This window comes from Acinonyx jubatus, chromosome F2 (genome assembly GCF_027475565.1).
Source record: "Acinonyx jubatus isolate Ajub_Pintada_27869175 chromosome F2, VMU_Ajub_asm_v1.0, whole genome shotgun sequence".
NCBI lineage: Eukaryota > Metazoa > Chordata > Mammalia > Carnivora > Felidae > Acinonyx > Acinonyx jubatus.
This window is the reverse complement of record NC_069394.1, coordinates 10698675-10723815: the sequence shown is the minus strand read 5'-3', so window position 1 is coordinate 10723815 and position 25141 is coordinate 10698675. Positions and strand designations below refer to the sequence as shown.

The 25141-nt window shown below is 45.7% G+C and overlaps 1 protein-coding gene and 1 long non-coding RNA gene across 4 annotated transcripts in view; one reads left to right on the top strand and one right to left on the bottom strand.

Moving 5' to 3' along the window:
- The window catches only part of ADCY8 (adenylate cyclase 8), a 221055-nt gene that overhangs the window by 70964 nt on the left and 124950 nt on the right, over positions 1 to 25141 (bottom strand). For 2 of the 3 annotated variants that reach the window (XM_027063895.2, XM_027063896.2), the window contains exon 8: positions 13753 to 13950. The exons of the other annotated variant lie outside the window; for it this stretch is intronic. In XM_027063895.2, the coding sequence (XP_026919696.1) occupies positions 13753 to 13950 (198 nt within the window). The remainder of the gene's footprint in view (positions 1 to 13752; positions 13951 to 25141) is intronic. 3 annotated transcript variants of the gene reach the window in all.
- Positions 13237 to 24731, top strand: LOC128312789 (uncharacterized). Its single transcript, XR_008292524.1, has 3 exons — positions 13237 to 13840; positions 20951 to 21174; positions 24206 to 24731. It is a non-coding gene; the product is annotated as an uncharacterized LOC128312789 (long non-coding RNA).

The following is a 25141-nucleotide window of genomic DNA, read 5'->3' as shown; positions in this document are numbered from 1 at the left end:
CAAGGACAGATAGGTGTCTGAATTTCTTCTAACAGCTAATTGCACAAGATCTGACTCTTCTTTGTCAGCTGACGGATGGATCTCACACCAGCTTGGTCATACAGATTTGATAATGAGATTTTGAAAACAGCACGAGTAACGTTTAGCGTACTTAGTCCCTCTCCTCTCGTTTTGCCTCCCCATCATCACCGCCCTTAGCACAGCACCTTGGCGTTATCATGGATCGTGGCCTTCAGGAAGCCTTCCCGTGGCATCCCTGGTGTCTACTCCAATGCCTCCTGGTGACCATCAGATGATCTTCTCTGCTTTGTTGGAGCAAGTGGGTTTCTATCCTCTGAGCTGGGGCAGGCCACCCTAGGGCTCTAAATACCCTCAACTCGGACACGCCCAGTACCTGAGGATTCGCTCCTTTGCCAAGGGTTCCTTCCCACTTTGGGTCTATTTTTACTGTGAAAAGGTATTTCCTGTAGACCCCAAGCTTGAGTTCTTTTCGTTTCCTGAATGCTTCTTGCCGATGGCTTTAAAAATGCCCCATAGTCCTCATTTGTCCAGCCTAAAGTGCGCATGGCTTTAGGCTTTTCGTTTTCTTCAGATGGCAGGCTGGGAGACTCACTCTGCCTCCAGATCTTTCACTCAGTCAGTACCCCCACCGTGAGCGACACCAGTTTCTCTGAATCTCACTTTTCTTATCTGTCAGATGGGGGATTAATACAATTCACAGGTTCTCAATGCTATTATCCTATTTGTGCTAGAATTTAATAATACATTCCCTTTTTTTCATGTTTGAACTCCAGTTCCAGCACCGTCACAAGAAAGAGCCTTACGATATTTGGGAAGCTGATGTCAATCGAATATAAAATACTGGGTTTCAGAATGGAGTGCATTGTTACTTTGGAAACACAAAGGAGAACAGGACTATGGCAAGACAATTCTTAATTGGTTCAGGATGATAAGGTACTGACATTGGGGAGTGATTCATTTCACTTCCTCTTGACTCGTGAAGGTCTGAACACGCTGGCTTGCAGCTATATTAAGTTACAAGTACCCTCTCTCCCGCCACAGTCAGAGACTGCTCACCTCATGTCTGTCCCATCCTCACTTGGCCTTACTTATCCTTTGAAGTCTCAGTCATGAGCAAAATGGTCAATCTAGAGCTAGACTACCTGTATTTGAACCCCAGCTCCAACACTTACTAGCTACGGGACCCCAGACAAGTTTACTAAGCTTTGTGTCACAGTTTGCTCATCAAGAAAAGCGCCTAGGGCAGATGCTTAGGGCTCACAACAGCCTCATACACATATTCCCTATACTTGATTTGCTTATTTTGATAATACTTACTTGATTGATTATACTTATTGGATTGCTATGAATGTTACCTTTTTGAAGGCTGCTTTTCAACCGCACGGTTGCCTTCTAGAATGCTGTCTTCTATTGCTCTACAGACAACGGTATCTTGCATTCAGTAAGGCCCCTTGAAGTGTGGTTGATTGATTGGTCCATTATGTTAGAAAGGGAATAGTAATCTCATTTTTTTTTTTTGTCTTAGTTAAAAATCCTGCCCTTACTCCTTCCCCTTCCTCCCAAAAGATCTTCTAACAGTGTGTGGAATTCTCCACTTCCCCAGGGACCTTTAGGAAAGGAGTCCTTGGGAATGACCACTGGGCCTTTATAATTCACTGAGCCCTTGATCTGCAAGAGACTGTATATATAAATTCATCTGCAAGAGAATGTATATAGAAATTGAGAATCAGATATAGAGAAAGGGTTTGTCAAGGTCAGTTGGGGGGATTGGTGGCAAAGTTCAGACAAAAAGCCACATCTCTGGGCTCTCAAAGGAAGGTTCGCTCCATTAGACCACTGTCTGAGAGCAGAAAATGCCTGAAGCCAGCACCTGAGCCAACTGTTGGAATTAGTACCAATTAAGAGTGCATGTCACTTGGAACAAATTACAAATGTTTTCTTTGAAGCCTTAGATTAGAACTTGGATTACTTTTTGTTTTTAATCTGTAAGACTCTCAGGAAATGGTCAAGATCTTGCAACATATTTGAAGAATAATAACTAATGCCTGGTGCAAGGTAGGCACCACGCGATGTACTTTATGTGGATGATCTCTTTTGGTTATCACAACAGCACTTTGAGGAAGATACTGTTTATCATATCCCCATTTTGCAGAAAATGAAACTGAGGATTAGAATAATGGAATAACTCAACCAGGACTTTACAGATTTTCGGTAGAGAATCCAGAGTTTGACCCCAGAATGCCACGTCTCATTGGCTGCACGATCTGCTGCTACCTTGATGTTTCGAAGGCAGGATCGTCGTAGGATACACGATAGCATGTCTTGCTCTATTTCAGGAATGTGGTTCATGATACAAAGAAAGGGAATGTCTTGAAAATTTGAGTCTATGTAAGCCATGGTTAGAATGAGGGAAAAGCATGATCTGGGCTAAGGATGAACCTTAGAGGGGCACCTGGGTGGCTTGGTCATTTTCGGCTAACTGACTCAATTTCGGCTTAGGTCGAAATTCATTCATGGTCATGAGATCCATCCCCGCACTGGATTCCATGATGACAGCATGGAGCCTGCTTGGGATTCTCTCTCTTCCTCGCTCTCTGCTCCTCTTGCATACTCTCTCTCTCTCTCTCTCTCTCAAAATAATGAAACAAACTTAAAAAAAAAAGATAGACCTTCGAGACACCCTATGAATTAGTTTAATACATGGGCACTGCTGAATTTCCATGACTGATGAATGAGTCTTCAGCCCAAAGCAATACAAAGTTAAGGGCCCTTTTCTTAAGGCCTGCATGGATGAACAAATAGAAGAAACTAAAAGACACAGTGGGCTTTAAGTGTAACCATGAGAGGAACCAGACAAGTAATGAAAACGTTGTTTGAAAAATAGAAGTTTCCTACTTGTTTGATCAAGTTGAGACTTGGCACCTCTTCCAGGGAGGTGGGGCAGGAAGGACGTGCGTTCCACTTTGTTCACGTCGGGGATGTGGGCCCTGCACTCTCTTGAAAGGCATCTTCAGGAATGAAATCATAGCCATGAGGATCTAAGGGTTCCTCGATCTATCACGAGGGAGCCTGGAAACCAAGTTTGATCACACAAGGAAAAACCCATTCTAGATTCTTCATCCAGAAAGGTGCGACCAGGGAAGCTACCTTTCAGAGGGGAGGCAAAGGGCTTCCCATGTTGTTTTTGTGCCCGATATAGGCCTGAAAAACCTTTCGGTATGTGTGGGACACAAGCAATCCTTTTCTCTTAGATTTTCTACTTGGGCTCTGAGTGAGCTAAAGGGTACTGACTAAATACTTGCATCCTTATAAGATGCAAAAAATACTTCTAACTGAAGCCATGGCCTAGTTAATTGTCCGAACTACAACCACACTGTCTTTTTATCCAGTTGTGTATGTGAGATTACGCAATTTTTCAGGAGGAGTGGACTGTATTTGTCACTTTGGTCCAATGCTTACTAATGTCAGTTTCACTCAGTGAAACCTCTCAGAAATGAGCCATGGACCCCTGCCTGAAGATTTCCAGTGATGGGGGAAATCAACCCCTCACTTGAGAGCCTAATTCCATCATTGGATAAATCTAATTGGAAACAAGATCATTTTCTAGCATGTTTGCTAAAGTAAAGAAGAGTCTCAACTGGGGCAATCTGCTCGTTTCGCACGAGTGAATGGAGGAATTTAACTTCTATTGTTAAACTCATGTATTATGTAGTGTGACGATGGCTAGAGCACCCTTAATTGATCATGTGGGTAAAAGACATAATTGCAATAAAAGAGGGAGGGACTAATTTTCACTAAGTTCATATTCTGAGATAGACAGCCTTCTCTATCTTGGGTGTGTAGTGTCTAACCAAAGCATCACTGAAAGCAATTCTATGAGTGACCGGTGCGTCTGAAGAACGTCTCACTATCAGACTTCTTCCCAAGTAACCTGACCTTTGAACAAAGATAGATTTCTTCATCTTTAATAACCTCACAAGGAATCAGGCTAACACATATCTAAATGGACAGCTTAGAATGAGGCCTGGGAGGACACTACCCCAGGCATGACAGAAGACCCTTAGTGACCCAATATCCTTCATGGATTAGGCTACTATGTTCTGGTCTTCCTTGGTAGGGAGGTTGACTGACATGTGAGAATCCCAAGCAGGACTTTACAAAAGCTTCCAGCCCAAATCTCCTAGCCCACCCTCTCTCAAACGTCCCATCCTTGGGAGGACAGACTGGTTCTTTCCTGACTGGCCCAGTCCCCCAAGCCATGATAAGCTCCAGGGAGTGGTAACTACTCCTGTGTTCCCTGCCTAGAAGCCCCTGTTTAGAGGTGCTGGTGATGTCTACATATGAAGAATTAAGATTGCTCTAAGAACTTGACCAATGTCCTCTGGGCTGAAATCATCCTAATTCTACCATTCTACACTGCACTTCCATAGATGGAATTGGTATGTCTGACTCTGAAAATATTGGCTTTGTGGGCCGAAAGCTACCTCATTGGTCTGATGAAAAGATACAAGTGAAATGCCCCTCGATATCATTTGACCGCCTGGAGGGTGTTAGAAATAGCAGTAATTTTACCGGACAATATCATGAATATAAAGGGAGTCTCACAAAGCTACTGTTTGAATGAGGGATGGATTTTCTTCCTCAGCCTTCTTGAAATCTTTGAAACCTGTTCTTCTGGCCTGAAGGAGGTGGCCTAAATATTCTTACCATTCTGGGCCTCACAAGAGCAGTAAAAAGCCAAGAGTAACCTGATACTGTAACAGAATAGTTATTTTTAAAAAATGACTTAAAAAATAAGGTCATTGAAATGATCGGGACGTATCGGATTCAGAAAAATAAGAGAGAACACCCGAGACCATTTGGTTCACGCTCCATAGTCCTACCTCTCTGCATCTCCAGGGCATTTAGGAGAGCACTTGTTGGAAGGAGCACTGGGTGTCGTACATAAGTGATGAATCATGGGTCTGTCCCCCAAAGCAAGAGCACACTGTATACACTGTACGTTAGCCAATGTGACCATAAATCATATTTAAAAAGTAAGAAACGGAGGGGTCCGACAAATTCTGAGTGTCTCCAAAAAAAATGCATTTTGTCACTACCTACTTCCAGAGTCCAACCTCCTAATCTATTAGAAAATTCCTTCATTCGCCTAGCCTCTGCCACAATGCCTCCTTAATGACGGCATTCCAGTCATTGTAACTTCAACAGGAGTGGGTGGGAAGGAGGAAAAAGAAATGTCCAGGGTTGTGATGCGTTTTTCTGCAACTCTTGGAAGCCCCCACTTAACTTTGATCTCTTAATAAAAGATAAAACGGGGAGAACTTCTGAACATAGATAAGAACCAATGGTACTCAGCCAAAGGCTTATCTAAAGTTTCTCTTGTGTGACAAATGCTTGCTTTCATGTAGCCGCGGACAGCAAAAAAAAAAGTAGCATTAAATGAACGTATCGAAAGTACACAGGGCAAAATTCGGTTCGTTGCAAGCACTATCCATGACAGGTATTCCTACTACTGGAAAAGTGGGTGAGCTCTGATCGCTGACTTGCGAGTGGAAAAGAAAGCTCGCCCATAGTTTTGTCTAACAACGCCTTTGGTCTTTGAGGTGGCTCTTCTCTGCTTTTGCCTGCGCTCTCAAGCCATCGGCTCACACGGTTCATTCCTTGACTGCTCACACCACCCAGCCTTCTTTTCGGATACACAGCTCAGGGGCAATTCCAGGGCTCGAAGTTCCTACGTCCACTGCCCTGAGATGGATGGAGCTGTCTCACGTGGCTGCTTATTGGCTTCTTCCATTTTCACATGTGTGTGGGCAGCGTGAATGATGGGGGTGCCCTTGTTTTATCTGGGTGCTTCCGGGAACACGTGGTGGATCGTGTGTGCGTGCATGCGTGTGTGTATGTGCATATATGCATGTGTACATATCTGTGCATGGGTGTGTGTGTGTGCCTGTCTGTGCATGTGTGTGTACGTGCATTCATGTGTATGTGTTTGTGCATGTACACAGGTGTGCGTACCTGTTTGTGCATGTGTGTGCATGCATGCATGAGTGCCTTGTGTGTACATGTATGTGCACACATGTAGCCAAGTGTGCGTTTATACATGCATGTGCATGGGTTGCACATGTATGCGCATGTACACGCCTGTGCATGTGTATGGGTGTGTACATGCATGCACGTGTACGTGTCTGTGCTTGTGCATGGATATGTATGCACGTACACCTGTGTATGTGCATGGGGGTGTGTGCACAGGCATGCATGTGTACACGTCTATGCATGTATCTGTGTGTGCATGTATTCATGTGCGTGTACATGCATGCGCGTGCACATATATGTGCACGAGCGTGTACATATGTGTATGCGTATGTTGTCTGTGCATGGGTGTGTATGTAGGGGAGGCAGAGAATGAGAGAAATGATCATGGTTTAATTTTGATTGTTTTGTTTCTGCCTCCAAGGTATTTGCCGCATGCACAGCTGTGTGTTTGTGCATGTGCATGGGTATGTGTGTGCCTGTTTGTGCATGCGTGTGTACATGTATGCATGTGTGCATGCAAATAATCCCTCCCACGCACCCCACCAGCCCCATCCTCAACACATTCCAAACTATATGAAAAGAAGCACCCTGAAAGCAGTAAGATCTTGCTTGCACAGTGTGGTAGAAAAAGTCCGAGTTTTGGAAAAAGCTAGATTTGAATCCCCGTTCTGCTGTCCTCTACATGTTTGAGCCCTGAGAAAGTTACCCCAAATCTCTGAGCCTCCCTCCTCTCTCAAACAGCGAAACGAATCCCTACATGAAAGGACTGTTGGAAAAATCAAGTGAGGTCACAAATATAAGACGCTTACGGTGGGGCCTGATAAGAAAGTGATCAGCAAATGCCAGCTTCCTTGCAACACTGTCGCCTCGAGACGCTTAAGAAGTACTATCTGCATTTCATCTGCACAGCAAGCTTGTGAGGTGGTCACTACCGTGCCCATTTCTAGGATGGGAAGCTCAGGGACTTGCCCGGGGTCACGAGCCGGGGTCACAGCTGGAAGGCAGTGGAGGCCGTGTCTTTCCGTCTCGGTCTGTGTCTGAAGCAGGCAGCACACTGCACATGCTCTGAGCTGAGCCTGACGGACTTCCCAGGGAGTCACAAGCATGGACAGAAGGACAGTCCTTGCAACGGCAGAAAGAGACCCATGTGTGAAATATACAGTCCTTCACTGGTTTGGTTTTGGGGGAAGAAAGGCATGGCCTTTGGGACACCAAACGCTCTTAAAGAGCTGATCTTTCTCATCTTACTTGGAAGACGGTTGTAATCGAGAATTTGGAGTAACCAAATCATTTAGCGAAAAGACACTTGAATCACCCTTACCTAGTTAAATACATCCCAGGGGGCCACGGGGGCCATGCGTGTGCTCCAGTGACTGAGAGGCAACGCGAGGCTCCCTCAACGGGCTGTCTGTGTGCACTCAGTTTGTGTGCTCCTTTATGTACCTTTGTGATTACGAATTTATGAAGGCTGTGCCCCTGGTACACAAGACACAGTGAGATGGTCGCCTCCCACCATTTTTAATGAACTAGTTTCTTTAAGGAAGCTCTAAAAGTGTGAGATTTATTTATTGATTTTAGCCTCATCCTGATTTGGATCGGCAAAGGATTAATCACAAAGGAAGGGAACAGAATAACTATGGCATTTATTCCACCATCTATTCTATGAGTCTTATGTCATCTTATATTCACAACAACCCAATGAGGGGCAGATATTATGACCGTCATCATCTCAGTGAGATCACCTTGTGCTGTGTCACCCAGTCAGTAACTGGTAGGAAGTGGGTTCAAGCATGTCTATCCGGTAATCAAGAGTAAGTTCTTCCTCTGGTGTTTAACAAAGACCAGACACTTGTGAGATAAAATGTAGCTTATAAAAGTCCACCCGAGAGATGGAAAGTTCTCAACTTGTCAGCATCCACTAATGACCAGGAAATTCATCAACCCTCCTTTACACCTGCTTCTATTTCCAAAGTGGGATTTGAACCCAGGTCTGCTTGACTCCAGAGTCTGAGCTGCTAGAACACTGTGAGCTCTACAGAGACATTCCCTCTAGGCCTGCCTGAGGCCACACTGGCATCCAGTGTGGATCTAGAACCTTCTGATATGCCTTGATCTCTGAGGGTGTAAGGCAAGGGACAACCCCAAGTCCTAACATACAGCCAAGGACAGAGAAAGGTGGCCACCAACTTGGGACAAAGGAATCCTGGGAGAGTGTTTCCCTAAATGTATCTCCCCCTGAAAAATCAGAATCTTGGGGACAGAGTAATGGGTGGGTATTTGTATTTTCAAAAGAACCCCAGATGATCTTCTAGGTGGAAAAATATCAGCCTAGGACAAGGAGACTTTTTATCACTTGAAAGTTTCACAATCACATAAGGAGGTCTTTTCTCAAAGAAAACGGTTTTGGAATTTAGCAAAAAGATGCCAGCATTGAAGAAAAGAAGGAAATTTAGACATTGTTGATATGGTTTGATTTTAATACTTAGACTCCCAAAACGCCCACACCAAAAGCATAACTTCTCATAAACAAATTTTGAACTATATATTAAACATAGCCTAACCTTTATTTGAGACGAGGAAGTTGACTCATTCTGAGGTGGTGATATTGTTTTTGAACACTAAGCTTAATGAAGTCACTCCAGGTAAGTGTCCTTATGCTACTGAGCTCTTCAGGCACTAAAAATATTAGGCCAGTTTATTTGGCCTGGCAACATCCATACGTAATTGTAATTAATTGCCTTCTCCATCCTAAGCTTCATAAATAGGAAATAAAGAGCCTTGTCCTAGAAGAGAAATGAGGACCAGAGGCTGATAAATATCACCTTCTTGTAAATGTTCTGGGGTTAAGTTTTTCATTATATAAAGAACACTCACAAATCAGTAAGACCGAGGTGAGCACCACAATGAAAAATGACAAGGCGAATGTGCAAGTCACAAAAGAAGAAACAGACAGAAACCATAAAAACACACACAGACACAATTTCAACCTCAAGAATGACTAAAACATTACAAGTGACGGGAGGTGCTATTTCTTATCAAGGAGGCAGTTTAAAAGTAGAGACACAATTTTGAGAGCGACTTCGGAACGTACATCAAGTATTTTTAAATGCAGATTCCCTGGCAGCCATTTTTTGGGATTCTATCCCAAGGAATGAATTAAGCATGGGTGCATGATTTAACTAAGGCAGTGGTCACTGCAATGCGGTTTATAATTTATAATAGTGAAAAACAGAGAAGAAGAGCCAAAGATGCTTAAAACAGGCAAGGAAGTAATGTGCAGTTACAAACATTCGTACAAAAATTCGCAACTGCACATTTAATAGGATGGGGAACAGCTCAAGCAAAGAACACCTAACAGCACGTCACCCATTGTTATTTACAAAACAATCCCATTGTGGAATAAAATGGCGCGTGGGTAAGTACAGAGGATGACGGTCATGGAAGCGTAGCATGACTGTGCCCAAGTCTTTACAGCGGTTATCCTGGACTGTAAGATCACATGAGATGCCATTTTCTTCTTTGTCTTCTATGCTTGGCACACACTTTTCTTAGTGAAAATACATTCATTGTTTTTTTTTTTTTTACAAGAAAAAGGATCATATATAAGAAAAGAAAAAATCCACTATGGTCAGTAGTACTGGACAGACGTGCTGTGTTTCTACACCCCTTTACCATAATTCTTGTTTCTGTTTGCCCCTGAGATCTGTCAGCTGTCTCAGGAAATAGTGAGCTTGAGACTAAAGAAGGGCAGAGGATTCGTCTGGGAAATTTGGGAAGACCTTTGATGCCTGGTCTGTGCCTCCCAGCCCCACCCAGAAGTCTGCTCAGAAAGTCTTCGTGGGGATTCTGGGAACTAGAGACGCTAAGAACCACTGATTCTAACCGGGCTGGGGCCCAAGCCCTGGCTCACGTTTTTTGTCCTCCACGTCGGTAAGTTTTGAAAGTGAAGAGAGGTGCTCCCAATAATCACACTGAGAAAATAAATGCCTCAGGCAAACCAGGACATATGGTCACCATGGTCAGAGGGAATTCAGAGGCTCATCGCATCGATTGCTGAAAGGTACCAGGGGCTGTCCAACTCTCTCTTCACAGATGAGGGAACTGAGGGCCAGAGAGAAGGAAAAATGGGTTGCCCAATCTTGGCGAAGTCACATGAGTCATGAGCATGCTTTTTTCAAGCTTAACACAAAAGACTCCTGTGTGTGTGTGTGTGTGTGTGTGTGTGTGTGTGTGTACCACCATGAAATGACATGATAGGGAGTGATCAGAACTTCCCAGTCTTCTCTCCTGAAGCTTCGCTGCAAAGAGTCACATCAACACTGACTCATGTCTTTTGGCTCTTACGGTTCTAAAAAATATCCCGAGGCCAACTACAGGAATCAAGACAGTCTTCTCTAAACTTCTCCTGAATCTGCATCTTCGTTCATTCAGCAAGCATTTATGCAACACCACGCAGTATGTAAAAGCCCCAGCTCACAGAACACTGTTGGTGGATGGGCCAATTTTTATAGGCGAATGAGACCAGGAAATGTGTGAATGACATTTCAAGGGAGATTTTATGTTCTCTAGTTCACTATAAAGGCGGGGAGGGGATGGCGTTCCCTTGTTCGCAGGTCTTCTTATTGTTCGAATAGAATGAAGCCTTTCCTTCCCCACAAAAGTTCCGATGGTAAAATCGTTGTTTCCGTTTCCTGTCTTCCTTTTGGAAAACATGCCTTTCTGGCTCAAACTTGCTCCTAAGAAGCAAGGTGGGGCAGTGGGAGGAAAAAAGTCTTTGGGGTCACAAAGACTGTATATATTTCAACAATCCTAAGATGTGCTATTTTTTCCCCCACCTTTTAACAGCTCTGGAACCAGAAGGCAACTTAGTCTCAACGGAGTTCTTCCAGAGAGGACTTTGACTGCTTCTGCTGATCAGCAGGGGGCAATATCAGCCTGGGACTTCTGTACATTGAATTCTCTGCCTGAGGCTTCTTAAAGGCCACATTCATTGCGTGAAATCAGGTGGCAAAGCTATGTAGATTTCGTTTTGGAGTTTAACCTCTTGGAGAGCTCCTTTGTTGCCTCGCCAATATCAGGAGCTAAACCTGTGGGTTTCCTTACTCTCCTTATCTGCCGGGTGGGATTTTTTTTGGTCCATCTTTACCTCCAGGGTAAGCCCAACTTATTGGGAGGAGTTCCTTTTAGACTCCTCCTACCTGGTGATGTTTCCTTCTTGATGACACATAGAAAACGGGGCATCTCATAGTTGATGGTACCTTCGAGTCAATAAAATGTGGCAGCCAGATTTTGAGATCTAGGACCTCTCCTTGACCTCTAGGAGGCTCAGTTTTCTCTTTTGTAGGCAGGACAGTAATGTTTCTCTGAGGACGCAATAAACTGATATACATAAACACCAGGCACACGGTAGAGGCACACTGATGCTGGTCTCCAATTTTGGAATCTTGTGGACTTGAAGGCGCTGTGTTAATTTTGCTAAGGTTCTAGGACTCTTTCCTACTTACTCTCTCTCCCGAACCCCTGCTCCCTGCCTTCCACTCCATCCACAGTTCAAAGAGGAGAGAATGAAGTGAGCACAGCATTGTTGTCTTTATATGAGGAACTGGGAGAGAACGAGCCCCGGGACTCCCAGGATAGACAGTGTGGTGCATAGACCAGGCACCGGCTGGGGGGCTCAGCCGGTGCCCTCCGGGGGCACCGGAAGGCTCAGATAGAAGCCCCTCTACAGACAGGTGGCGTCTGGGCAGGCTACCTAATCATTTCCCCGTGTCTCCATTTCATCAAGCATAAAATGAGGCTCATAATAGCACTTATGTCACATTGTCATTGTCAGTGCGTTCATTCTAAAAGCTTAGAATAGTGCCTGGTATTTGGTAAATACCAATACCATCGATGGGATCAATGAAATCAATGATTCCTACTTGTTATAGATCCTCTGCTCGACAGTGATGCAGCCCCTGGAGAGAGAGTCTCAAAGCAAGAGTCAAAGAGGAGTGTCTCTGCGACAGAAGGGGAGCAAACCTTTCCCGACGCACCCTACTGTCCTCACCGCGGGGAACCAACCCATGCGACATGCAGAGCCCGCGCTGGAAGGTGCAAGGCTGGACAGTCAGTGGGCAAATCCCCCGTGTCTGTTCAGGGAACTACCCTTTGCTTTTCCTAGAAGAGCTTCTCCTGGACCCAGAAATCAACCACAGACACATTGTACTCTCCCCACCCCCACCCCCCCACCCCCAGGTCCATTCCTGCTCCAATACGGGGTCCCTGCAGAGAAGATAGAGACACCACTGAATACAATGCATTAAAAATGATCTACCGTCTGTAGGAGTCAGGTCATTAGCGACGCAAGTACATCTTTAGCAAGAACGAACAAAAGGGTTTTGTATAGCTCTGGACACAGGTATTTTACCCAGGCTAATTGAGAAGATTCTTTGCTGGACTACCTCGTTTTCCTTCAATATAGCAACCGAGAAAGAAAATGCATTTAATTTGGACCTTAAGCCCTTAATTATATTACAAATAAGAAATGTCTACCTGCTACTTGGAGGGGGGAGGTGTTGAGTGAGGCAAAATGGTTCTTCTCTATCTGTTTTGTTAGTACACAGACTCAATGCATTTCAAATTATGAACCAGAGGTGAAGACATTAATTTTGGAGTTTGCAACCTTTCAGGTAGTTATCAAAGACACTCATTGGGAACGGTACATGCGCACAGAAGTGTGAATTCTCCAAATCGAGGAAAGCAGAGTGTCCGAGGGAGCTGAGCAAAGTAATGACAAATTGCTCGCTGAAGCTTTGCAGAATATCGGATCCAACTCCTGAAATTTGCTTGCAAATTCCCTGCTGTTTTTGCCTGAGGCTCCTGCAGAGGCCAAGCGCCTCCTGTGCTCAGTCAAGGAAGGTCTGTCAGCTTCCATCAGCACAGAGGAGCAGCCCAGTTAAACAGGGGCCGTGCCTGCCTCCTCACCATCTTTTATAGTTTAGAGCGAGAGCAGGAGAGAGGCCTGGGAAAACGTCATCTTCAATAGGGTGATGGCTGCCGTCTTTGAACACTTGACTTAATCAAGGCATTGCCTGGAGCCTCTCGTGATAGCCTATTATGAGGGAGGCACATCCATTATGCTCACCACCCATTGAGGAACTCAGGCTTAGAAGGGCACAAGGCAAGGAAGTGAGAGGGAGAATCTGCACCCGCCACCCATCTTCTTTCCACCGTGCCTACACCAGGAGCGCTCTGAGCCAGCAGACCACTGGGAAAATGGGAGAAGAGGGGTCTGTAATCTAAGAAAGGTGGTCTTTGTCACCAATGCTGGTGTCAAGTCATTGGGTGTCCTCCTACCTTACGTGACAGAGAGCTACAACTGACACGAATTCTCCTAAAAGCAAAAGCAAGTGGGTGTTACTGTCACTTACTGGTTAAAAATCTCACAGTGGAGGGAACTCCTTTGTTCTTTTCATGCTCTTCCCCTTAGAGAACAAAGCTGGGGCCCCCTGTATCTAACCAGCCTCTCCGTTCATGGCCTTCAGTCTACTCATGATTTGCAAAGAGAAAAAGAAAAGACAGCACCAAACCAGACTAAACAAACAAACAACAAAGACACCAACCAACACCGCAGCCCCCGGGCTCTCTCTCTGGTCCCGTCAACATTTACGACAATTTACTTCGGAAAAAAGAGCCACTGTGGAGACTCAGCTCTACCTTGTGCTCCAGGCTGGAGTCTTTAAACATCAGTGAGAATGGCTTGATATGCTCTCTTCTCAATTTATCGCCACTCCGCAAGTCGATGGTATGTTCTATTCTCTTGTTAATTTCCTCAGGCCCAGACTGGACATGCAAAGCTTGTGCAAGATGGTTTGGAAGTAGATTTATTGAATTTCTTGTTAGGGCAGCCAGAGTCTAGGGGGAAAGCACATGCAAACACAATAAACCTGCTAGTCCCCGTTGGATTAAGAAGAAATGCAATGTTTTTAGATCAGGTTGCATTGCAAACACAGTAACAGCGCTCCATGCAGTTGTATTCGGTGAAACCTACAGAGGTTCATCAGTTAGCATTTGCTTCAGAGAAACACAACCCGGCGAAATATCACATCAAAAGGGACACTTGCCTTTCCTCTGGGTCGGTGCACTGCATTCCTTTGGTTCAGGTATTTAAAGAGGTGTTGGCTTGGAGATGTTAAATCAAGACCCTTTCTTTAACCAGGCACATCCCTGGTATGAGAGAAAGAGCACCGACAGGAATCACAGAAAGTGAAATAGCTGAAAAGCCCACAGAAAGGCTCATCTCCCACCGAGCAGAGTCCACACTTTCATGTGGTCTTTCCTTTGATGGTGGTGGAGAGACTGGGAGACCCAGGGCTTGCATTTTTGTTTTTGTTTTTGACATTCTTTGTGGCCAGACAGCCAAACGTGCCGGGATGGGCTCCTTAAGCTCGACGAAGGTTGTTAGATTTTTACACTTGGCAGGTACATTCCCCCCGCCCCCCGCCATAGCCCATCATATATCTATATCTTCATATGGGTGTATGGGCTTAATTCCCTTTAGGCAAAAAAATGCAAGCAGCTGGAACCTCTCACCATTTCCCAGGGATAAACAGCATGAGGTAGGGAAAGGCGCGACCATCCTGGTTGGTCACTGGGTGTGGCTACATGGAGGCAGGAACAGCATTGGCTTCTGAAGATCCACCAGGTGCGGTAGGGAGGCCTCTGTCTCCCGGTGTTTCAGGGCAGGTGACGAGACCCACCGGCTGGATCGAGCCGAATGCGATGCCTGTTCGCAGCTCCAATTTAAGACAACTACTCTGACAAAGAAGTGGGAGTTTGAGCTGAGGGGGTGCCCAGCTCTTCCTCCAGGAGGTTTCCCCCAGGAGAGGTACAGGATGCGGTGCGTTTGTAGAGCCAGGAAGTGAAAACTCCCTGCCTCTGTAGACACTCACCGCATCTGCTTTTCTCTGCCAGCCTCCCAGCTTGGCCCCCGGGTTAGACTGGGATCAGAGGATGGAGCCATCGGATGGCAGCCTGTGGGTACCGACAGAGCACCCAGAGCCCTCTTGCCCAAACCCTTCAGGTATCCCCGAGCCTCACAGATGTGTGCTCAAGAGCCATCAGCTCATCTACAGCTGGGTCAGATCCTCTGACTCTAGACCCAGGGTCAGGAGCTTTGAGCTCACGGAGAACTTCTAGCCCATTCCATAAGGAATCTTCCTGTGGTCCTGTTAGACTCTTCATTTTAACCTTCACGGAGGTAGTCAATGTAACCTACATTCCAGGTCTCTAAAGAATTCCATAGTAGGCCTTCATCACCGGTAGAATGTACTGAACCCCCTTCTCCAGCCCCAGGCTGAAGGGTGGGGGAGTATGTGCCAACATAAATGAGTAAACTAGATGGTCCCAGGGCACCGAAGCTGTTGATTTCAGCTCTGAATACCAAATGCTCTCAGGGCACTGAAGCAGTTAATTTCAGCTCTGAATACCAAGGAGGCTACCGCAGAGAAAAAGATAGACGTTAGGGGGAGGTATAGCAGGATGAGAGGGGAGGAGGAGGGCTGGAGCGGAGAGAAGGAAGCAGGGACCAATGTTCCAGAAAATTGAACAGCAGGATCCATGCAGCGCCAGAGGGCTGGAGCCCCTGGGATTAAATTCTGTTACAACAGCATCTCAGAAGGCAAAGGAGACCGTACTGTCGGCCACACTGAGCATCCTCCGGTTCGTTTCTCGGGCACAAACTCTTGCCACAGTTTGGAAAATGACGGAATTTAGGTCTCTCTCTTGGCGGGGGGCGGGGGTAGGGGTGGGGGGATGACGCTCAAACCGCCCTTGTCCGGGCATACACTTTGACCCATACACTTGGCTTAGAGATGCCAAGATGCTCGCCCGGCAGGTGCTTGCGGCCGGGACCTGACAGCCGGACGTGCCACCGGCTAAATATCCACTCGATACATTCACAGCTAGGTATTTGTTTCTCTCCCTGCCATTTTAATTTTCTCACAGTTTTCCTTCTTTGAACTAAATTGATCCTACCTACTCTACCAGTTCCTTGTGCCTTCAATGGCTCTTGAACCTCTGGATTTCACAGAGGAGTTTCCAAAAATATTTTGGGGACCGACTTGTATAATTAACAGCAGCAGCCACAACTGCCATGAGGACAGTTGATGTGAGCACCGCTTCGAAAACATAAAGGGCATTTCCCCCGATAAGAATGATGCACTCTTGAAACAAAGGAGAGTCCTTTACATCGCATGCGTTTATTTGAAGGGGTAACTCTCCGCTTTGCCCTCATTTTTCTTATGTTGATGGGAACCAGCGAAAATGTCAGGAGAGACTGACTCTGGTGTGTAAGCAGACGTTCAAAAAACCAGCAATGCATGGTGCTTCCTGGCTGCCTGCACCATTGGCCACTTCTCTAAGGCAGAAAATCTTTCAGAGATTCCTAACCCCCTCCCCCCCCCAATTCTATTGGCCGTGTGGCTCCTTCAAATAAAAGAGAAGTCTGGAAACACCTCTCTTTTCTCCCCCTCATTGCTATCAGGTTATAGTTAACAGTCAGGAAGGAGCCCTTGTATCAACAGGTCATTGACAAAGTATTGAGAATTCCTTCGCTTTCTTGTCCAGGCGGTTCTTTTTATCCTTTGCAATTACAGCCCTTGGGTTTTATTGCAGGAGTCAATGTCCAGGGGGTCCTTTTCTGATCATTTGCTTTGTCAATGACATACGACCATTACACCTGCTGTTTGACCAGCAATCCCTCTGTACCCAACTCACACCGTCAGGTCGTACACGCTCAAGGGGAGACCAGCATCAACTCAAGAAGTCAAGCAACTTGGAATGAGGGAGGGGAACTGCTTTCACTTACCCCCCGCCTTCCATCACCACAAAGCATGGGTGGCTTTGGGGACGACTATGGTATGAGATCAGCTGTGGTACCCTTTCTCCTCCATTAGGGACAACCACTAAGATTTGACCCAGTGTTCACTTTCAGTGGGCTAAGGATGCCAACACCAAGAATCCATATGCTGATACCCCCAGAGGGATTCATTTGTAAGGAGGATTGCAGAAATGTATAACAGGTCTCATTTGCGGATTTAGAGTCATAATGGAATCCGTTGTTTTTAACAGACTATGGCTTTCTCTCTTTTTGAGACGGAAGGCAGCTATCCTCACCACCACACCACCAACGCCTCTCTCTTTTCGAGATGGGCGGGAGCAATGAGAGCCAGACTAAGATCATGTTAAAAAGTAGTGTCAGTTTTCAAATAGGACTCCAATTTAAAGTGATCTCTAAAATGTCAAGATTGTTCTTTTATGTAAATAACTTAAGCAGTTGGCTAGGAACAAGAAAAACAAAGGGATGAAATGAGAGGAAATGGGAAATGCCCTGAGAATATTAGAATATTATTATATATATAATCTCTATATTATATAGATATGTGTACTCAATTGTTTGTGTATGTATATATATATATCATATTATGTTACATTATTAATATGTTATATTATATATATACATACGCACAAACACAATTGAGTACATGTATCTGAATATATGTTTCAGTGTATAACTGAAATACACGTTATGCTTATATACAACAGCAAGTGTGTATATTAACTTATTGACCTTAGCTGGTGTGTCCAGATATCTAGGGGCTCATACTGGAGCAACAGTGTTGGGAAACACCAAAGGTTGCTGCTGAGCCGGCCTCTCGTGTCCGAGTCTCTTCACAAAAAGGCACTGCAGCCCTGAGATTTATCCTCACCGAGATCCACACCCTCCTGAAGCAGTTCAATTATTTCCTTACTCATAGGCACTTAGGACAGACAGATCAAAAGCTCAGATGAGAACCAGAGGCCCTTCTGAGCCCATGTTTCTGAATGTAGGGTCTGCCTGAGAATCCAGGAGCTCTGGTGAAAAATCAGTATCGGAGGCTCCGGGAATTTTTCGGTAAACTGCATTTGAACGGGGGTGGGGCAGGTCATAAATCCTCTTAAACTCGTCATCGGGTTTTTGGCCCCATGACTTTTCTTTGGGAATCATCTTTTATCTACCTACACAGCAAAAACCCATTCTTCCTGGAGTCCTGTCACTTCATGAAGGACCTTGAACTCTGGTATTCCTTAATCAGGTTGTGTCAGCAAAGCAATTCTTCCCAAGAAGATCTCAGGCTAATGGTGTTCTCTCCAGAAGCATCCAGTTTTGTCGAATCAGAAACGCGTTAGCTCTTATGGCTCACGTAGTGCAATGACAGAACACCCTGTAGACACTGTAAAATCGGCTGAACTAGTTGCAGTGCTGGTATCTGGGGAGGTCATCACCGGCTCCCCTAGTTAACTCCTCCCTGAGAAAGTTGTCCCAAAGAACGTAAGAATGAAGGGACACTTCTACACAAAATGGTTCTCTGGACCAATCAGGTTAGGAAATGTGGATCTATTACTGTTTACTGCCCTCTCTCCCCACCAGTCTCCATGAGAGAGGGAGCTCTGCCTCTTTTGTGAATTTCTTTGCCCCGAGAGCTCCTATCAGTGCTCAGCACTGAGTGGCCACTCGGCACAAGTTTGTTGAATGAACAATTCTTACATCCTCCTATTGGAGGCTCACAGTCCACATGACTGAAATAAAGGCTCCGGTAAGTTCTGTAGAAATGAGATTTTAAAACTCTGCTCAGATCACCTCCACGTGTTCTATGAAATACCATCTGGGAAACGTTGGTCTAAAGTTTTTCTCTGCTTTTCTTCATAACTTCTACCCATGGGCGTGCCTCTGATCTCTGAGTAAGATCCTATTAACCTCCTTCCATGTGGCCACCTTCTAGTGTTCAGCATCAGCCCAACGCAGATGACCTTTGACCATCTGACCTTGTACTGGAGCCTAGACACCTGCCACAATATGACCTACTGAACGATGACTCGGCCCATTATATTTTACGTATTTGAACATGGAGCATCTAAGTTGCGTGTCCTACCACTATGTTAAAAGCCAGTCAGGTATCACCTTCTCTACAAAGCCGACTTGAGCCTGCACTTACCCTCAGCACAGCAGTTACTATGATGCATTGCAGTTGCCTACTTGGGTGCCTGTCTGTTCCTCTAGGCTCTGGTCCCCTTGAGGGTTAGGCACTGTGTTTTAGCCATAACTCAATCCGGAGCATCCGACATATTTGGTAGGTTCTTTTTTTTTTAATTTTTTTTTTCAACGTTTATGTATTTTTTGGGACAGAGAGAGACAGAGCATGAACGGGGGAGGGGCAGAGAGAGAGGGAGACACAGAATCCGAAACAGGCTCCAGGCTCTGAGCCATCCGCCCAGAGCCTGACGCGGGGCTCGAACTCCCGGACCGCGAGATCGTGACCTGGCTGAAGTCGGACGCTTAACCAACTGCGCCACCCAGGTGCCCCATATTTGGTAGGTTCTTAATACGTATGTGTGGAGTGCACGCACGAATGAGTGGATAAAATGACAAACTATACAGAACACTAAAAAGGGCGTTGTTTCCAAACTCTTGCTATCAAAAGTCCCTTTATTTTTTACCTCTCTCCAGTCGACCCCGATTTGGAAAGATTCAATTTACTGAACTGTATTTACTAAATAAAAAGTAGTTTCTTTTTCTACCATTCGATCAGTAGGAGATAAGAGGCATTACACAACTGAATATAATTCCAGCCAAGAGCAAGAGTCTTGAAAGTCAGCCCCACAATGCTTGTCAAGGTTCTGGAATCCAGAGAATGTCCCTGCCTTTACTATCTCCCAGTACTGGCCACTAAGGGACCAGAGGTCACAGATGAGAAGGACCTGCGCCTGGATTAACGTCAGCTTAAGTGCTTGCCGCAAGACAGCACAAGGTTGAGGTCATCACTGAAAGGGCTTCCTCTTTCAGCACCTCTGGGAGGTGGACGGGGCAGTCTTGAGATTTAGCCACAGGCGGTTATCATCGGGGACACACGAGATGGGCCAGCTCGTTGCCGATCAGGGAAAGACCCAGAGAAAATGCCAACTCCGGGGGGTCTGGGGCCCCTGCCTCTTTGTGCTGAGATGCTTTATCTTTTCCCAAGACCCTGCTTCTTTCAGGATCTGGCTGGAGCCTGCATGCAGAAGCAGGTAGGGCCATGGCTTGCTCAGCTAACTCCTGCTTTGCCCCTCCACTGCCTCAATGGCAGCATTTCCCTGTGCCTGCCTTGGAGGCCTTCGTAGCTCTCTTTCAAACCTGCCGCCTGCGTGGTCCAGGTTGTGGAAAAGACACAGGTTTTCCCTTCCGGTTCCTACCCCCCTTCCTGCATCCTACAACTACACAAACGTGGGAAGGAATTGCGGGAACCCTAAGCTCCAATAAGAGCCCCAGCTGCACACATGAAAGCTCTTTCTTCTTCTGTTTAGTAAAACCCCAATCCAACCCCCAGAAGAGAAAGTTCCTACCTGTTTAAAAAAGAAAAGCCTTTTGTTGTTTTTGTGGTGGTTGTTCTTTTGAAGAAAGCTCACTTCTTAGGAAAGCTTTGAGGTGACCTAATGCATGACGATTTGCATTCAGGGCCTCAGTTGGTTGTGTCTGAAAGAGACATAATCCCCTCCTTTCCCCCACCCCCCCCAAAACTGGGGAGGGGGAGCAGAGATCTTCTTAGATGTGGTACATTGTGTTTTCCTGGTGAGAAGACTCTGAGTGTTGGGGCTTCCCAGAACCTACTCCCTAACACTTCTTCCTTCTTGTAGGAACAGAGGTCCTAGGGAGCAGGACCACTCTCCATAAGCAAGGGACGCCAGTCAGGATTTGCCACAACTTTTCCCGTCTGTACTGACAGAAAAGGAAGAATCACATTCAGATTACAGGCCTGACAGCGTCTTACTTAGGGATATCACTTACTTTTCTTTTATGTTTTGTATAGTTACGGGACTGTAATCTATTTTCCGAACACAGCCAAGGAATGGTCAATGAGACCTTACTGCAGGAGAGGTCTCCGTGGTATCGCCGTGGGAAGAGGTTTAAGTTATTTTCGTAAGCTCGTAGCTTCTGCTCCAAGAAATGAAATAACAAGGGGCAGAACTCTGCTGAAAAAACAGTCCAGATGTTTCCAGCCGGCCTGTGTGGGATTCCAGCAACCGTCTGTAACCTGGTTCCCAAACTTCAATCGAGCACACGAGGTGAGTCTGGGGCCCAGGCTACAAGGACAATCATTGGTTCCCAGCTTTAGGCAGAACTGAAAGTTTGCAAATATCGTCTGGATGCTACATTTGATAAGGAACAAAAGTTGCGTGGAATTCTCCCATTGGTCTTGGTCACTCTGTGTCTGGAAATTTCCATCTGTTTGCGATTAAGAGAATAAGACAAGGACGTGGGAGGTACCCCTAGTTCTCGTAGATGCCACAGTAAGTGTTTTCTAGAGTTTGCTACTTATCTGAAACCCACAGCCTTGCTCTTGACTTTTCAGCTAATATTGATAAGCTGGATCATGAAGACACTTTCTTTATTTGGGGGTTTAGTTCCCACACTTGCTGAGCTCTCTTCCCAGTGTGTTTTGCCTGACTTTTAATGCTTTGCTCCTTGCCTCAGTTCATCCTACTGGAGGCTCATGGTGTTGAACATACACTTGTTTGGTTCTCTTTGGATGAGGTTTGGGCAAATGGTCAGCTGTGGCTGACCTTCCAGGCCAACCACAAATCCAGGCGACGGGGCAGAGCGCCCAGGACCAGGGGACTCGGCGGGAATCACCAGCATCCCAGATTTTGTCCCCAAGCTCTGGTTCAAGACCGCAGAGCCAGGTTGACCAAGGACAAGTGGTGTCTGATACCCAGTCTGTCCTGTCTGAGAATCTTGTCTGGCTCTGTTCAGCTCTATTAAGCTAATTCCAGATTTCTTTCTCTGATATTATCCTTTGAGTTTCTCAGAAAGATACTAATCTCAGTATGGGAATGTCATTGCGCTTGAGTCATTTACACACATGGGCCACTCTTAATCAAAAGGAGTCGTCACACCTCTGCAGAACTGGCTGAGACAGAATTTGGCACGTCCATTGGGATGTGGCCACTTTGAAGCCACATGATTGGAGGCAAGCTGCCAACTGAAGTTTTAGCTTTTAAAATACCCATCCATACTAATGTGTGGAATACATACACAAACGCCAGCAACATCAAAGATGTAGACTTTTCAGAAAGGTCAATTACCACGGGGAAAATGTAAGTTGTGTGTGGGAGGGAAGGGAGCACGTTTGTGTGTGGAGTGTGTGTGTGTGTGTGTGTGTGCGTGTGTGTGTGTTCTTGGACATTTGAAGAGAATTAAAATATGAAAATTACCTAGATGTTTATTTTTTCTAAGGTTATGAAGTAACTCTTTTCAGGTAGGAATAGGAAATAAGGATCATAAAGGTGAGTTGTTGATAGATAACTCATGTTTGGTGTTTTAAGTCTATCAGTCTGAGTTTTTTTTTTTTTTTCCAGATTCCTACTCTACAATTTGTTAATTAAATTTAGTTATTGATGTTTTCATTCATTTGGTTCCAGTGGAGCTAGGCATACTGACCTTCGAGAACCCAGCCTCTTACTTTTACCAGTTACGACAGGACAGAACCCAGCAAAGAACCTACTTAGGTCATGTTCTGTCTTTGGGACTTTGTGTCCTCTACTTTCTCTTAACTTTTCTTTTTTTTTTTTTTTTTAATTTTTTTTTTCAACGTTTATTTATTTTTGGGACAGAGAGAGACAGAGCATGAACGGGGGAGGGGCAGAGAGAGAGGGAGACACAGAATCCGAAACAGGCTCCAGGCTCTGAGCCATCAGCCCAGAGCCTGACGCGGGGCTCGAACTCCCGGACCGAGAGATCGTGACCTGGATGAAGTCGGACGCTTAACCGACTGCGCCACTCAGGTGCCCCTCTTAACTTTTCTACCACACGCTTTTCTGCTGGAATTGTCTCATTCATATCGCTTTCCTGGGCTGTTATTATCCCCAGTGTTTGTTTCTGAGCTCATCAGTCCAAGACACAGAGTCCTGAGTGGATGCCACCACCCATGACACATACAAAGCCCTTCCCACGTCATGGTGGGACATCCTTTGGGGGCCTAAAGGTAGTAAAAAAAAGTCGTAGAGTAGGAAAGGCATAACTGAACTGGGAGGTTCTTAACGTGGAATTCATAACAGCAGTTGGGAGACCTTGAGATGTGCGAAAAGCTTCCAGAAAGTTCCATCGATGCCCAAGCAAGTATCAGGGTAATACCTTTTTGACCCTAAGGGAAGTGAAAATAAGTACATGCATAAATAGCTGAGATGAGGCCAAAAGAAATGTCCAGTGTCTGCTCTGGGCTGGAATTAAATCACCTTAGCGTGGTAACCCTTGTTGCCTTGTGCCGAGAAGCAGTAATGGTGGGTTATGGCACATATGCCCAACCACTTTAAAAAGCAGGAATGTACACTCATTCACACCCAATGCAGTTTTGTATGGAAAGAAAACCCTTCACACGCAGGCCTTGCACTGGGCCAAAATAATCGTAAGTATCCTCGGTGGCAAAAAGATGAAAAAATCTTGACGTAGCTCAACTAAATTTTACAACGAAGAGTCTTAACCGAGTCATTGTCCCAATTAGCTCAGAGATTAATAAAACGTAAATCCCAGTTCAAGGATATAAAGCAGCTAGGAGGAAAAAAATCCATATTTTTGCTTTCTTTTCCTACCAACCTTCACATATTTAAAATATCATGCATTAAATTTCTCATATTGAAAATACGATGCAGGGGCACTTGGATGGCACAGTCAGTTAAGCGTCTGACTCTTGATTTAGGCTCATGATCTCACAGTGGTGGCATCGAGCCTCACAATGGCCTCCATGCTGAGCATGGAGCCTGCTTGGGATCCTCTCTTTCCCTCTCCCTCTGTGCTTCCCCCAGCAAATAAAATTAAAAAAATAATAATAAAATAACATAACATAACGTAAAATGAAATCCTATGCATTCATGGGGTTCCAGCTCCTCGGGCTACGATTTTGTGACTCCCCAAGTGAGTCAATCGTTGGTGAAAGACGAGTCCAGCCAGTTTGTTTAGAAAAGCTTCAGCCAGTTATCGGCCAGTGGGGAAGCCCGGGCTGTGTGTTGTGTACTTGACAACTAACGTGCATTTCCAAGCTTCCAATTTCACATGAGCCGCAGGCTCACCTCTGCCTTTCTCTCTCCCACCTCACTCTAGCCCTGGAACTTCACGGAAAAGAAGCGTGATTAGTCAAAGTTAATGGACCAAATTGCCTACTTAATCCACTCAACGCTCCCTGAAGGCTTCAAATCCACTTGCCTGTCTGAACAGAGTGAAAAACCAGACCCCTTTAATGACTCTCCCGGGCTGAACTCAGCGGCTGTCTTCCAAGTCAGGGCTAAGGGCTGCCTGGGGAGATGTGTTGTGGGAAAAAGCCCTGTTACCAGAAGAACGCAGGTGCACTGGGGGGAAACGGACCGAGCCCTCCGTGTTCTCTATCCAAAAAGCCTGCAGCTGTCCCATCCAGTGAACATCAAAACTTAATCTGATGTCAAAATGGTTAAAAATAAATTACGGATGGAGAAAAATTCACCTGTGATTTCCTGCATACAAGATTGAATACGGACGATTAGATTTTCAGCAGCCTACCCCAGAAGCAGTAAGGTCTGAGAATACACCGTCTTCTTTCTCTTCAAAACCAAGGCCCAAGATTTTGGGCATGTTTAGGAGGAGGAGTTTCAGGTCAGGGTTCTCTGGGGACAGGGTGGGGAGAAAGAAACAAGTGCTCCTTCTGAGCAGTAGAAACCCAGGCTGAGATGGTGGCCTTGCCGTCCCTCTCCTCCGTGGGTCTTGCTCCCTCACCCTTGGCCTACGTCTGCTTGTCTGTGGGTCTCAGTTTCATAGCCACAACCTTGGGAAGGTCTTCCCCAATTACTCTGCCCCCTGTCCTTTGTTAATGCTGTCCTGCTATGACAGTAAGTTCACACTGAGCTGTTGACCTGGTGGTAATCCCAGGGACCAGGAACTCTTTGACAGCTTGGACTTCCTTTCTCATCCTTCCCCACCCCCCGTCCCCTCTAGTCCCCAGCACAGTGCCTGGCAAATGGCCTTTACTCAATAAACAGCTGAGTAATGAATGACTGAATGAGAGAA